The following is a 16044-nucleotide window of genomic DNA, read 5'->3' on the forward strand; positions in this document are numbered from 1 at the left end:
CCAAAAGGCTGCAGGGGCTGCCACCCGTGCAGCAGCCTCTGCCCTGGTGTGTGATGTAGATCAAAAAGTGCTTTTTCACTTGGTGGCACAGGCTCAAAACCAGTCATTTTCTCTGAGAGGGTTTTTCATCCAGCTCATCCAGGCATGCCTGTGGTTTGGCACAGCTCACATCTGCAGCTCAAACGATAAATATTTAATTAAGGATTTGTGTCACTGATTGAATTCTGTCATAGAAAAGTTTTACAGATCGTTGAGAGCCACGGGATGGAAGTTATTTATCGTTGCCACAGGGTGTGTTTTGGCTCCCATTTACAGCTGCTGCTCTCACTGGGTCCCACAGACAGAGCACCCTCTAAAAAAAGGGAAAAATACTGATTAGGAAACTGCAGAGTGTAGATTGTGTCCTGGCAGGGTCAGAAGCTGAGTGAAGGACAAGAGGCTGCCTGCAGGACTGGCAGCCTGGATCTGCATTGGTGATGCACAGGGAAATCAGGACTTGAGGGAATATTCATTTCCATCTGGGGCTGAGTTTGCAATGAGCTTTAAATTATTCAAATGGGGTCAGCACACCTCGTGTCAGGTGGTGCCAGCAGTGTTTAACACATCCTGAAATCACTGGCAGAATGTCGGTGTCTCCTGGAATTTCAATGTGAGCTGTTCCAAAAGCAATCAGAGATAATTATGTAAACAAGCAGTGCCTGGTAGTAACATCAGCATCTCATTATCCCACTAAAATAAAACCAAGATCAAAAGAGGGCTCCATATCCAATGCATGCCACATCTTTGAGCATTTTGAAGGAGATTTCCCCTAAGGAAAACATCCTGTGTAGGCCTTACACCATATGTTCCAGCCTACATTTCTCCCAAGCTGTCTCAGCATTCCAAATCCAAGTTATCAGACTTATCCCATAGTCCAGATAAAGACAGTGCTCAGTGAGAGTGGGAAAGGGAGAGCTCCTTGTTTTTATGATCTGAGCTGCCTCCAGCTGGTAGGAGGCCAGCACTGGCCAAAATGTAAACTACCAAAAGATCCTGAAGTCAAAAATGAATCCTAGACTCACAGAATGTTCAGGGGTTGGAATGGATCTTCAAGATGATCCCAAGCCCTCCTGCCATGGGCAGGACACCTCCTACTAAACCAGGATGTTCAAGGCTTTATCCAGCCTGGTTCTGAGCACTGCCAGGGTTGGGGCATCCACAGCTTTTCTGGGAAACCTGTGCCAGGGCCTCACCACCCCCAGTAAAATATTTCATCCTAATATTTGACCTAAATGTCCCTTCTTTGAGGTTGTCCCATTACTCCTTGTCCTATCACTCTTACCCTTTGCCTTCCCTGTATTTGCTCTCACCAGCATCTTGCAGCTGATCTGATCTGTGGTGTGAACAAAGAGAGAGAACTGGGATTGTGAGAGAAAGAGGAATTCTCCATCTGTGAGATGAGCAGCTCACTCCCAGGTTATTCTGAGCATAATGACAGGCCACAGGCAGGGCTGGGAAGGAAAATCTGGGTACAAAGCAGAAATGATGGTGCTGCCTATCTCCAGCTCACATAACTCCAGGAAACACTGTCAGTCCTGTGCTCTGGTGCTTGCACATCCAGGGAATTCAGAAGTGGGGAAGCATCCCTGGGCTCTGGATGTCCTGGGAGCCCATTTGTGCTGAGATTCCTTCCCAGGCAGTGCTGGGATCTTGGCTCCCCAGTGCCCACTGAGCTGTCAGGTTCACAGAGCAGAACAATCCTGGAAGCAGCCACGTTTTGGCCCCTTCTTCAATGCTTTGTCCAAAAGATTTCTGCTGCTCTCGTTGTGCCCCCAAGTGCACAGCACATGATGGTGTTTCCAAATGGGGGGAAAAATTGCAGGAAATATGCAGGAATGTTATAGACAGTAAATCATACACAGATTCCTCGAGGGCTGGATACAGATTCCATTCAATCTCCTACGTTAAGACTTGATTAAATTGTTTCCAAATTCATCATCCAGCCTCTGGGATGTCAGAAGGGTTGTGCTGGATGGGAAGCCTTTGCTGAGGGAGGGAGGGAAGTTACAAATCTTTTAGTGTTATCCACGGTAGATTCAGTAACATTTCAGACGTCAGATTTCTCCTGAATTTTCCCCAAAGTTCTGTGGGAGTTAACACAAAGCTCCCAGCCCTTCACAGCATCCAACCTCTGCAAAGCAATTCCAGTTGCCACGGGCTGCCCTGCCAGGGTTCAGCCAACACCTGAGTGGCACTGGAGGAAAACAGCAAGGAACAGGTGGCCAGGAAAGAAAACAAGGCTGAAAAGCTGGAAGGTCACTGCAAGGAGGATAGGCAAGTGAAAATGCAAGTCCAGTAGTTGGTGAACCAGGAGAGGAGCAATTCCACACACGGGATTGAACCAAGGTTCTCGTGGTCCTTGGCAGGATCCAGGTGCCCACAGCCCCCCCTGCTCTTACTCACAGGGGTTCTAAAGGCTATGAAGGATGAGCAGGAATTACTCACTCCCTGTGTATCCACTCAGTGCAGGATATTGTTTGGAAAGCACTGAATGAGCTGGAACTTTTCTACCACTGACCAAGAGATTCTTTAAAGTCTTAAATGAATAAAGTTCATTTCTCCTCTGCCTTGTTTTACCTTGGAGTGGTCCTGACTCTATCACAAATGCAGAGGAGACAGCGTGATTGAAACCTCTGAAGAGGCAGAGTGAGTTTGTAAGAGGTTTCCAAATAAAAAACACAGATTGTGAGTGACTGCAGCTCCTTCACTCGAGCTCCTTTACTGCCAGAGCCTTCCAGGGTAACCTGGAATGCCCAGCAGAGATCAGCATTCCCTGGGCTGGGACACAGGGACTGTGCCATCCTGGATCCCTCTCGTTTCTCCCCCAGGTGCCTCCCCATACCCTGGAGTGCAGATAGACGAGGATTTCTGCCGGCGGCTCAAGGAAGGGACCCGGATGAGATCTCCAGAATATTCCACTCCTGAAGTGTAAGAGCTGCTGGCTGCTGCTGGGGGCTGCTACATCTCACAGGAGAGATTGGGTTTAAGTGGGGACAGGGGGAGACCACAGCTGTGTCACAGAATGATTCACACAGACACAGTTCAATGTATGAGAGGGAAAAGATGATTTTATTTTGTGACTCCAGGATTTATAGATTCTCAACAATGACCAGGGGCTGGATAGTTAGGTTACCACCTTCACAATCACACTGGTCATGTAAAATGTCCATCAAAAGATGTTCCTTGCAAAGAATGCATGCACATTTATGTTTATAGTTACTTTCCTGGGAAAGTGGCTAGAAACTATGAAAAGAAGATCAGAAGGTTTCATTTTCAGGGTGACACAGCTGGCTATTTTATTTTCAGTAAAGCTGTGATTGAGTATATTTTGGGTGTCTGACAGCACCAATGCCAAGGACAGCCCAAGTCAGCCTGACCTTTGCCAGCAAGAAGATGCTCAGATACCCCATGTCAGCTGTAGTTCAGACTTCAGATGCTGTGACAGAAACCCAGCACCCAAAACCAGGACTTATTTCAGCAGTGTCAGCAGGGCCCAGCAGCCAGACTTTAAGTTAGGTAAAACCCAAAATCCTGCAGGCTCAGCTGAGGCAGGAATATGGAAGTGAAAAGCATCCAACATGGAAACTAAAACAGAATTTCAGCACATGGAGATCTGAACCTCTCTTAATCCAAAGACTGACCAAACCAAGCAGCAGTGGAATGAAACAGTTTGAAAGAAAAGCTCCCATCCTTTCCCATTCCTAATCCCTGTTGTTTTTTCTCTCCAGCTACCAGACAATGCTGGATTGCTGGCACGGGGTCCCCACGGAGAGACCAACATTCACCGAGCTCGTGGAGCGCCTGGGGGATCTCCTTCAGGCCAACGTGCAGCAGGTACAGCAGGGCCAGCCCCTCACAAGAAAAGTGTCAAACCTGATTTTCTGGTTTGATTCCTGCACTTCTCTTCACTCCTGGATTTCTCAGTCTCCTCTGAGCCAAGCTCCTTTGGAATATTCCTTCACAGGGAGTTCCATTTATCTCAGTCCTCTGGGTCAGGGAGAAAACTAAACCTCGTTAGGATCTTGTTTCTTGTGTTTATTAGGAAGTTATCAAAGTCTTGGCAGGTCTCTCCAGATTTTCTGCACAAGTTCAAATCACTACAACCTGGTTCACTTTGTCACTGATGGCACAAAATGGCCCCAAACTACACAGTTCTTTTATCTTTATACTCATTCTTATCTAATTAACAATAGACACGTTAATTATTTTTATTAATGACCCAATGACCCATCACCTGTGTGCTGCACTGTGACATTTTCTATCACCTCCTGTCTTTCTATCATCTATCACCTACCTTTCTATCACCTATCAATCACCTCCTGCTACCCAAATACCTCTGGAAGAGCATGAAGAAGAAAGAATAAAGAAAAGAGACAGGACCCTAAATCTTCCATCTTGCCTTCTATTTTCTAAATTAGTTTAAACTCTAAACTCTAACTTTTTAACCCAGTGACTTAAGAAAACTCTCTAATCTACACACTCACACTTTCAGCTTTTCTATCTGACTTTAGCAGTTGTGTTCATGTAACACCATGAAAACACACCCATGAATTCCATGTTGTGTGAAATTCAGTGTTCTCCTGGATGTCAGAGGCAGAGATCAGAGCCAAGGGCTCACACTCTGTGTCTCAGACTCCAACAAAGTGCATTTGGAGTGTGTGCCTGTGCAGAGGTGAAGGATATTAAACACCAAAATGACATTTCACTTCCTAGCACAGCTCACTAGGAAAATGCCTGCTGCAATGAGTAAAGGCAATGTTAACTACTCAAATGTTAACTTTGCTTCTGATTTTCTCCAACTCCTGAATTTTGTCTCTCATTTCTAAGTTTATGTTCACCAGTGCTTCTGGGAGCTTTACAATTATGCAGCTTAAAGCACAGAGAGGCAGGTAAATCATGATTAATTTCATAATAGCTAAACCAGTTGTTTTTTTCTTCAATAAAAACAATCAGATCTGTTATGCAACTGTCAATTTAATTGAAAAAGAAATCAAACACTTTCCTCCAGCTCCTTCCTGTTTGTAAACAAATTTAGTGGAGCTGAGTTGAAGAGGGCCCAGTCTGCAATATGAAGAGCTTGTGAGCTTAATTCTATAACCAAAGTAAATTAAGGAGACATAAAAATCATGATAAGGGAATTGGGCACTTAACTCAAAATTAAAAACAAAGAGAAGCAGAGAGGAATTTGGACAAATAGTTTCAGGAGCTAAAGGCAGAGTCATTCCTGAGGATTGCTGCAGGGGGGTAATGACAATGCAGAGCTCATTACCAAGTGCAGTAGCAATTCCTGGGAAGGACAAGAAATTAAATCCTTCCAGGCTCCCACTTTAAGGCCTTCCCAAGCTCCTGAAGTTGAGCAGAAGGAAGCAGTCTGTCCATGGGCCATTGCTTCTGACCAGGACTGGAATATCCCAGCCCATCCCACACCACGGGGTTCCCAAAGTGCCTCGGTTTCCTCACAAAGCCTCCTGCACTTTGTACTCCTGTAGTTCTTGGATGAAGTGTGCATTCTAACTTCCACAACTCCCCCAGGGTGTGAGGAACAGGAGAATCACCTTGAACAAACATCACAGTTATGTTAAATCACAATTTAATCCTCTCTCATCACAAAGCTCTGCAGGATACAATAACCTGTCACATCTGAGATGCAGCACAAAATTAACTTTACCAGCTTTGTGCTTTTTTCTGTTATTAATTTCATAGGATGGCAAAGACTACATTCCACTGAACATCACCTTGTGTCCAGATGGAGAATCCAACTCCAAAACCTGCCCTGTGGAAGAAAACTTGAGCAGCGGAGTGAATCGCTGGAGTGCAGTGGAAACTGGGTGAGAAAAGCAGATACAGGGTGGGGAGGAAAGAAACATTTCACTGTCTGGTGTCCTCCCTTCTCATGGCTGGTGGAAGAATCAGGCAGATTTGTCAGGGTGTTGGTTATTAGACACAAGAGGTGACAAAAGAGAAGTGCTCCAGGACAGGGGGCTGTGTGAGGATGTAACTGGTGCAGCACCTGCCTGTGGTTTATGCTGACCCCTCAATTTTCCTGCTTTCAGTAACAGCAGCAAGAAGAGACCCCTGAGTGTGAAGACATTTGATGAGGTGCCAGTGGAAAAGGAGAAAGTGATGCATGAGGTAAGAGAGGTGACTGCATCCTTCCCCAGCAGGTTCACAGATCACTCGTCACCAGCACCAGAAACACTCATTAGAGCTTTTGGAATCTGTTTGGTAGGGGAGAACTTTAAATCAGGCTGAAGATTTGGCTCTGGCATCTCACACCCCTGGCTGTGTGACAACAAAGAGAGACCTGCATTTCTTTTAAATAATTTAAAGAGAAGCTCACATGTGATTGCCCTGGCTTTGATCAGGCTAAGGGGCTTTATATTACATATTTCAAGATGTTTATCCACCATAAGAAAGTGGCAGCTTGTTCAAATGAAGCTCTTTGAGGGAAATGTGTCCAGAATTCTGGACATTCTGGCTGGCCAAGACAGCAAATCACTTGGTGAGGGTGAAGGTGTTCAGTTCAGGGCAGACAAGAACAAGATTCAAGATCCTGGTCTTGATTCCCTGGATTTTCCTCTCTGCAGGTGAATCTATTTATTACCAGTTTAATGCCATTGCAGGGTGAGAGAGTTTAAGCATTTAATTTTCCCTCCAGGGGAAAACAAAGGCTTGTTTTGTTACAGAATGAGGGTTCTGCTTATTGGCTTCCTCTGAAGGCATGGGTTGGATTTTCTTATTTTAAAAAATCCCCAAGAACATCTCCTGAATTCCCTGTGTGGTCCAGGCAGCCCTGGCTGCAGCTCCACGTGCTGTCCCCACCTGCTGCCTCAGTGGCACCTTCTGTGTCCCTAAGGAGGGACCTCTGCAGTGCCCAAGTGCTCCAGGTGGATCAAAGCTTGAATTGAAGCCGGAATCCCTGAGGAATCCTCCTGCCCCAGGAGGAGAAGTCTCAGGTGAGCCACGGAAAGGCTCCAGCTGAGAGTCCCTCTTGGGCAGAGCCATTGCTCAGAGCAGCTCCCTTGGGAAGGCTCCAGCTCCAGCTCCAGCTTTTCCTGGGAATATTCCCTGTCCTTGCCAAGCACAGCCTGTTTCTCATCTCTTCTCTGCTGAGCACAGACTGAGGCCCATTATTGCCTTGTATTTTCCCAGATGGAATTTCTTTCTCTTTATCAGCACATCTCAGGATTAGGCAGCTTAGAAATTTCCCTGGTTCCTGCATCTTCCCCTTGCAGGATAAAATCTGTCCCTGTGAACCACACAAAGGCATTTTTAGATCAATGCTGTCTCAAGAGATTATTGCTGCCAGCACCAGCATTACCTGCCTAAGAGCTCGTGGCATTTTCAAATAAACTTTTACATGAGGGGGGAAAAGTTTCCAGAAAGGGTGATAATAAATGTTAATAATAAATATATATATAAATATATATAATAAATATTAAAAAAGTTAATAATAGATATAATTGTATAATAACTATATATTTATATATATTTTACATAATAAATATAAATATATATTTTATAATATACAAAAAAGGGTGTTAATACATCAAAAGATTAGACATAAATGTTAATAATAAATAGATATAATTATATAATAATTATATATAAATATATAAATTTATTTTTATGTATTTATTATATAATATATAATAAATATATAACAAAATATATTTTTATATATTTTATATTTTTATATATTTGTATATTTTATAATATACCCAAAAAAAGGCTGAGAATACATCAAGAGATTAGAAATAAATGTTAATAATAAATAGATAAAATTATATAATAATTATAATTATATATAATACATATTTATATATATTTACATATTTGTGGTTTTATATAATTATATATTATATATTATTTTTAATATAATATCATATCATATCATATCATATCATATCATATCATATATAATATTCAATATCATATAATTTAATATAATATATCATATCATATAATATTATTTAATATTATATAATATTATATTATTTAATAACATATTATTTAATATTATATAATATAACTTTATTTTATATATTCTATGTTATATACGATATTAATAAAATTGAAATAAATTAAATTGAAATAAATTGATATTAAATGGAAACATTAATAAATGTTTCAATAAGGGTCTTTTAAATCAAAATCAGTGTGTGACCTGCTGTTGGACAATGGAAGTGTACTTTGGTTATCGAAGTTTTCTTAATTATCAAGCCTGAATTGTCATTAGGTCATTATTTCAAAGAGCTCTGAGTGCTCCACCACACCTTCCTGCCATTGTGCAATTATCTGCAATCAGAGGAGATTCTTTTCCCAGAGAGGTGGAAGCGAAATGCAGAGCAGCCCCCAAATAAAACATTCCTATTCCTCGTGTTTGAAGGGGAAACAGTCAAGATAAAATCCAGGGACAAGCTGAGGCTTTGACAGACCTCATTAATTCAGGATTTCACTTTAGAAACTCATTTTTCACCTGGCCTTATTAAAACTGATAGATGACCAGAGCATGTATAAAAAGGCTTTTTCTTGTTTTTTATTGTCTGATGAGATTATTTTTTACACCTTGATCAGTTTGACTGATAAAATAAGAGTTTCTCTTCTATGTTGAGGGCTTTTGCTGTCTTGGTTCTGACAAATGCACAGATGAGCAGCTTTCCAGCATCACAAAATACTTCAAATGCAAAGAAACACCCAGATCATTTAATATTATTAAATTACTTAAAATGAAGACTGTGATGTCTGTGTATTTGCATAAACTTAGAACAAAGTTTAACTGCAGCCTCGAGATTCAGCTTTAAGTGCAGCAGAATCACAATCCCAACTCTAATCAAGATAGTTTTGTTGGAAAACTCATAAAAAAATGAGTTTTAAAGGCCAGGGCCATTTATCTTTACAAAGAACTTGCATTTACAAAATGCTGCTGAACTTCCACTTCCTTCAAATCCCAGTGTTTCTAATTGTGGATTTCCAGTGGGTATTTAAGGAGCTTTTCTTTGGAGGAGCCCAGCCAGAATTATTGGATATATTCTTTATGAATCTCAGTCTATTCATATCTCAGCTATCCTACATACACAGTGCCCATATGTCATGCTTAATATCAGTTTCCAATTTGAAAATGTCAAATTATTTTTTGATATGTTCATTTTAAGGGTGCTCTTTGGAAATGCAGATCAAAAACTTTAATGTCATAAAAAGAAGGGAAACGTTCCCAGGCTCCAGAGCAGCATTATCAGGAAGACTTGGATAAAAATTGATAACACAGGCCTTGAGAAAAGAATATCCTGCAGTCCCAGGTTCCAGATATCCCTGATGTTCTTTCCTTTTGCTCCTCAGGAGTCTGACAGTGGGATGGTGCTGACCTCAGATGAGATAAAAAGCCCCAAGAGGTTGGAAATCCGTTCCTGGCCCTATGGGATCATGGCTCTGGCGTGAGTACTCTGGGGGATTTCTTTTTCAGACAGTTCTTCCTTTCAGAGAAATTCTTTTGAAATTTGCAGTTTTGTTTCTGCTGCCAAAAAGAAACCTCTGGATATCCAGGCAAGCTAAGAGGAGATGAACTCTGAATTTCAGCCCCGTTACAAGATAACCTTGGTAATAAATTTTAAGATCAAGGGGCAGCAGATTCTGCAAATGGGAAATGATGGGATGAAAAAATGAGAATATTGAGGTCTAATTTAGCTGTTTGTTCACTGCCTCCCCAGTGCTCTCTCTTAGTGATGGAGCACAGTTGGAAGAACTTGATTCATTAAGCCAAAAGCTGACATTTGTAATTATACCAGTGTGTATATTTAACTCAGACAGAAGGAGTGGCATCTTTGCAGCTCATGGGATGTGAGTAAATTTCAAATGCTTGAACACAGCAAAGAGCAGTCCAAGAACTTCAAAGCAGTGCTTTTAGCAGAGCCCTGATTGCTGCATTTGCTTTATCATCACTGAGAACTGCAGAGAATTCCCTAAATGCCACCACCTCCGTGATCCCTGGGCTGTGTTCACAGCTGGTTTACAAACAGAGCCTGGGACAGGGTTTCCTGTGTGTTTATCCACTCATAGAACAATACAAGGTTAAAAGCAGATTTTTAGCTTTTTGCTCACAGTTCTTTGTATTTCAGTACCAACCACACAGGCAGAGGTGAGCCAGTAGTGAAAAACTTCTCCACCCATTTTACTGATTCAAATGTCAACATGTAGAATTTCAAATAAATCTGCCCAAAATATTTTAAAAACAATTATTATGTAGCAATGAATTCTGTGTCTATTCAGTTAATTAAGCTAATTACTACTTGCCTAGATTTTTCTCTGTAATCTACTGAGATTTGTATGAGTTTTCTCTGTACTGAGGAACTCCACGACCTTTCCCAGCAGAGCAGTTGTTTGTTCTACACCAAGTCACCCCTTTTCTGCATTAAAGAGAAATGAGGGATGAGAAGAAGCCTGGTGCACTTCTGGATATTCTGGGAGAGTTCCCAGGAGAGGACATGGTCAGAGTGTGGCAGTTTTGGAGGGGTTGACTCTCACTCAGAGAGAAAAGCAGATGGAAAGGCCTTGCCTTATCTTTTGATGCCTTAGAAGCATCAATTCCCTGCTGTTTGAAGGCAGGAAAGGAGGAAAAGGGAGAAAAAAAGGAGGAAAAGGGAGAAGGAGAGGAGGAAAAGGGAGAAGGAAAAGGGAGATTTCAATAAGGAAAGGTGGACAACACTAACAGGAGCATTAGAACACTCTGGATGGGAGTGTGGCCTCAGGAATGTTGCTGCCCAGCAGTATTTTCCCTGTAGCAGCATCCCAGGGCTGGACCTGGTGGGATTAGCAGCAATCCCAACCCATTTCCATGCTTTTATCCCCTGCACACACCCAGAGCATTCCTGCCAGCACAATCCATTGCTATGGAGACCAAATGGCACCGGCTCAAATGTCAGGAGCTGCATTGCTGTGATGCTTTACCTGGGCTGATTCACCTCTTTCCTGCATGGTGCCACATTGGCACAAATCCAGCACACACAGGTGGGGTTTATCCCTCTGAGGATTCCTGTCATCACCCCTAAGCAGCTTTTCCCTTTTGCATTTCTCCTGTTTGGATAAAGAGCTGGCAGAGGAAGGTTCCCTCTCTGCCCTGTCTAAGCTTTCTCCTGAAAATCTGAAAAGTCAACACCCAGCCAGATGTAGAAACACAAAAATTCCATAACAGCCTGTTCTTTCCGGATTTCCAGGAAAACCTTCTGAACTGCTCTCAGGGCCACTGGGAGTGAATATGAGGCTCTCTGGGGGCAGTGAATCCCTGTCTGACCCCACCACCTGGGCTCTCCCCACTTCCACTCAACCCCTCCGTGAGGATTCTATCAACACTTCCATGGGGATTCCATCCAGCACAAGGTTCCTGTGCCCTTCTGTGGCCATCCCAGCAGAGCAAACTGTGCTGCTGTCCCATTTCCCAGGCCCATGGCACCCACCCAGGTGTGGCCACATCCTTCCCTGGGGGTTTGAGGTCCAGCTGAGAAAGATTTTTTTTGTCAGCTGCCTTTTGGGTTTTTTTGGAATCTTGCAGGCCCTCATTGGCACAAAGAGCAGTTTTAAAGAGCAGAGCACCTCAAAGCCCTCTCGTTTGAGGACAGGACACCCCTGGGTGCCCCTGCGCTGATAATGGACAGACAAGGCTCCAAAGCCTGTGGAATAATCTAGAGAGGTCAGAAGGGAGTGTGGCTTTAACAGGGGAGATAAAGTCACCCTTGTTAATTGTGTATCTCTCTCTATCAAAAACATTTACCCTGGATCCTTTTCAAAGTCTTTCTTTTCTAAAACAAAGCTGTTCAAAGGCTTAGCATGTTTTCTAAACCAGGGTGGCTGCATTTATTATTTTTGCCAAAATCTCACTGTTTATTTATCCTGCATTCATTCCTCTGTTGAGTTTAAAATTTGCCAACAACACACACCACGGAGTGTCAGTGTCAAGAGTTTAGTGAGGATGAATCTGATACTCTGGGCCTGGCTCACTGTTAGGCTGGACTAACCAGGCCTGAGCTTTTCCTACTGCTAAAACAGAGCAGGGACATTCTGAGTATTTTATGCAGCTGAAGTAGAAAGTCACAGCAGTAGCTGCAGTGAGAGATGGAAAGATTGACTGGGATAACAACATTGGAATCAGCATTCAGGGAGGCACAGGGAGCACAGAGGGATTTAATGATGGGATGACTCTGGTGTCAGGTTCCATCTCATAATATTATCAGGCTACTGCCAAGCCCTGCTTTAAAATCCTCCCAGAGACTCTATAATCAAGTTATCGTTTAAGATGACAAAAGGTTTGGTATCTGCTCAGTTGTCCTCCCCCAGCTCTTCCCCTTCTCCCCCCAAACCCAATTATCCTCTGTTGCTCAGAGAGCCCTGATCTGGTTCTGGCCCAGGCCCACGAGATCAGCTGAGGCTCAGCTGATCCACTCTGGGCTCTGGATGCTGCATCCACATCCCATCACTGAGGGCTCTGCCTTTGCCAAAACAAGCTGGGCCTAAGGCAAGGCAGGAATACTGAAATGGTGGATTTTGCTCAGGAACAGCAGGCATTCGTGTCCAAACACAAAGAACACAACAAAAATACAGCCAGGATTGGGCTGGAATCCTTTCTCACCTTCTCAGAGAAACGAGGCATGGGAACATGTTTGCTCCAGGGCAGAAATAAGAAATACATTTATTGTTGTGTCGTGCAGCAGCTTGCACTATTACCTGACCTGAGCTCTCCAAACTACAACTTGGAATGAGTAGCTACTCAGGAGTTATGTAAACCACCTTTTTTACAAGGATTATGCACTGTGCTTACAGTAGCAAGGACTAGAAGGGGAATTGTGGATTTGACTGCAGTGTTTTCCATCCCACTGCTTTTGGACAGGAACAGCTGAGCAGCCTGGCCACACGTGTGAGGGGACACGAGGGTGGCTTTGGCCTGGGAAAGCTTTAGAACATTCAATTTGTATTTAAAAATGCTTCCAAACAATGAATTCCTGAGCCCAGCCCCTCGAGTCCTCCTTGTCAGCAGAATGCTGATGCACTGGTACTGCCAGAGGGGAGCCCAGGATGAAATTCCTCCTGCACAGCACTCAGTTGAAAATATATTAAAGCAAACTGTGAATCAGAAAGGTAAAAAATTACCCCTTTTATTTCTTTAATTGCAGAAAAATTAAAAGAAAAAAATAACCACTCTTACTCTGAGCCTCATTAAACACCTTTGAAAGCTCCTACAAAGCCCTGAAGCTCCTACATGTTATTAGGAGATGGAGTCATGAGACAAACTGCTCTACTTGGCAGCAATCAGCCCAATTTCTCATCTTTCCCTAAACACAGCTTCTGAACATGGCCAGGTTTCCTACATGGACAGAAAAGTCCATTAGTTTTTCCTACTGAGAGCAAAATTCTCATGTTTCTTACTGCAGAGCAGCAGGAGCTGCTGCACTTGGGGCTGGGATCCCTCCCTGCTCAGGGGGATTTTCCTGCAGCCATCCTTCTTTCTCCACAGTCCTCTTCAAGTTATTCACCCCAAAATTTAGATTAACTGAAACCATCTTCTATAAAATAAACAGCTCCACTAATGGTTTCCCAGCTCTTTGATGATTTCAGTGTTTTTCTACCTCCAAAATCTGTGGTTTGTACAGCAGGAAGAAAAAGCCTCAGTAGGTCACTCAGGCCTTCAAGCTACTGCAGGATTGTCCTCTGCAGCATCTTCTAAACAACTTTGGCACCTTCAGAAAACTGAAAAATTTGTGGAAGATCCCTCAATATTCAGGCTGTGTCCCCAACCAGGACACCTTGTGCAAGGACAAATGAGTTCTCAGGGTGGTCACTGCAATTTGTGACAGGTCTGGGTCAGTGGGCAGCTGAATTCCAGCTGAATTCCAGCTGAATGTTGTGGTTTTCCCACCCTGATCCTCGGGATGATGGTGGGAACCCTGACAGGGGAGCCTGGGCTGGGATGGTTTTATCCAAACTGAGCATCTCTGATGGGCTCCCCAGCACTGTGGGGTCTGCAGAGGCAGAGCAGGGAGGAAACCCCTGCTGGGCAGGGCAGGGCCTGAACCAAGGAATGGCCGGCTTTTAATGAGATTAAATTCATAAATGTTAATGAAATTAGTTCATTACATAACCACCAGTGACTTGTGGAGCTGCACAGCTGTGTGAGTAACCAAACCCCTCCGGTCAGAGAGTCTTTACTAGGGGTCTCTCTTTGCACAGGGCAAGTGGCCCAGGCCACAAAGGGGCTTCTGGTGTCCCCTGGAGCCCTGAGCAGCCACCACAGCCAGGGCAAGGCTGAGCTCTGAGGGGCTGGAGCAGTTCCTGGATGCCAAGGGCAGATGGAAAAGGGATGAGCAGCCTCAGCCCCAGGAGCAGCATCTGTACGTGCACAGCGTGCCAGTGGCAGCAGCATGAAAGGGGGAAATGCAAAGGCCCACGGAGAGCTTTAATTAGGAAATGCATTTAGATGAAAGGAATAGTATTGGAAGTTAATTGCATTTTGCTCTGCCATTAGATAGCAAGTGATACAACTTCCTTCTGACCTAAGCCAGCAGCTTTCTGTCTTTGAAGCAGAGAGGAGATGGCAAATTTAGGAATCCTCCAAAGCCCAGCCTGATTTCAGCAGCAGGCAGAGTTACTCCCAGATACCCAAACTCCTGACCCACAGGGGCAGGAACCCTACAGGAACACTTGCAGGGGGCTGAAAAACTCCCACTGTGTGACTAAACCAAACCCTAATAACTCAGACAGGTTGGGAGCCAAATTAAACAGATACTCTCAAACTTCTCCTGTCTCCAGTGGCAACTTTAATACCTGGCAAATTGGAAACCAGAGCATCCATGGAATTGTCTGACATGAGTCAATGGAACTGAGCAACAAAAATAGAATTCCAGAAATAAGCAGTGAGGCAAAGTGTGGTTGCATTGTGTGGTTTATCTGCAGACAAAATGTGTAGAGGATGGACAGATGCCAAATCTGTAGGATGCACAAGGAGTTTCCTCTCATGTTTCTCTCTGGACAATGAGGAAAAACTTGTGTAAGCAGAGGGTGCTACAGTTTTTGTTGAAGTTCTGAGGGTTAGTATTTATTTTAGAAGTTCTGCTCTGGTTTGGTTTCAATGCCTTGTGCAGGTGTGAAAGCACAGAAAGAGCAGTTTTGTTCTAAAATCTCTGCAGCAATCATAGAACCCCATTCTGGACATGCAAGACGTGGTGGGCTGGCTCTTACAGCTCAGGCTCACCTCCCAAAGCTGGAGATTCAAACCTGCCGTGCAAAGCCAGCCCAGCACACTAAAACCAGACCCTAAATGAATCAGCCCACGTCCCTCTGCAGCTGATCAGAGCCTCAGCTGTGTGTTAGGTGTGAATTTGGCTGCACAGGAGTTTCATGAGTGATGTAGGAACATCACCACACATTCCCCCACAGCAGAGAGCTGCAGGGGTAGGTAATCCACAGATGGAGCCTGCAGGCTGCTCCTGTGGCTGTGCACAGAGCAGAAATCAGTGTTCTACTCCAGCCAGAGCTCTGAACACCTGGGATCTTCCCAAAACCACCACAAATTTTAAAAAACATTTGTTTTTTTTAATATAGTGACACTGGTTTAGTCAGCCGGTGACAATATCTGCAGCTTGTGGAAACCTGAAGCTTTTGACAGATTGACTTTCCAAATTCAGAGGCAAGAGAACACAACTTGTAAAGTCCCAACAGCAGAACCCAGCAGGGCAGATTTACCCTTTGCAGCTGAAAGGAGCTGTGTGTGGCCATCCAGGCTGCTCTCTCTGCTGTACCATCCCAAAAACTTCTCACACACACAGTTCCTGTCCTGGAACTGCTATTTTCCTATTCATGGCTCTTGCTGCCCTCCCTCCAGTTGCTGTGTCTGGCTCCTGGTTTGTTCCCTGGAGCAGGAACTGGCTCTGCTTTCTTCCCAAAGCACCCCAGTGAGCAAATGAGCAGCTGCTGGGGACTGGAAACACTGCAGAAGTGCCAGTAAAATGAGTGTAATGAATT

At 43.8% G+C, this 16044-nt stretch overlaps 1 protein-coding gene across 1 annotated transcript in view; it reads left to right on the top strand.

Annotated features, from left to right (window-relative positions):
- LOC111929245 (vascular endothelial growth factor receptor kdr-like) overlaps positions 1-16044 on the top strand; it is a 125100-nt gene that overhangs the window by 102879 nt on the left and 6177 nt on the right. The window contains exons 25-29 of the mRNA XM_023926759.2: positions 2868-2967; positions 3768-3873; positions 5743-5867; positions 6093-6171; positions 9379-9473. Coding sequence (XP_023782527.2) covers positions 2868-2967; positions 3768-3873; positions 5743-5867; positions 6093-6171; positions 9379-9473 — 505 coding nt within the window. The remainder of the gene's footprint in view (positions 1-2867; positions 2968-3767; positions 3874-5742; positions 5868-6092; positions 6172-9378; positions 9474-16044) is intronic.

Source organism: Cyanistes caeruleus, chromosome 14 (assembly GCF_971803275.1).
Source record: "Cyanistes caeruleus chromosome 14, bCyaCae1.hap1.1, whole genome shotgun sequence".
NCBI classification, from domain to species: Eukaryota; Metazoa; Chordata; class Aves; order Passeriformes; family Paridae; genus Cyanistes; species Cyanistes caeruleus.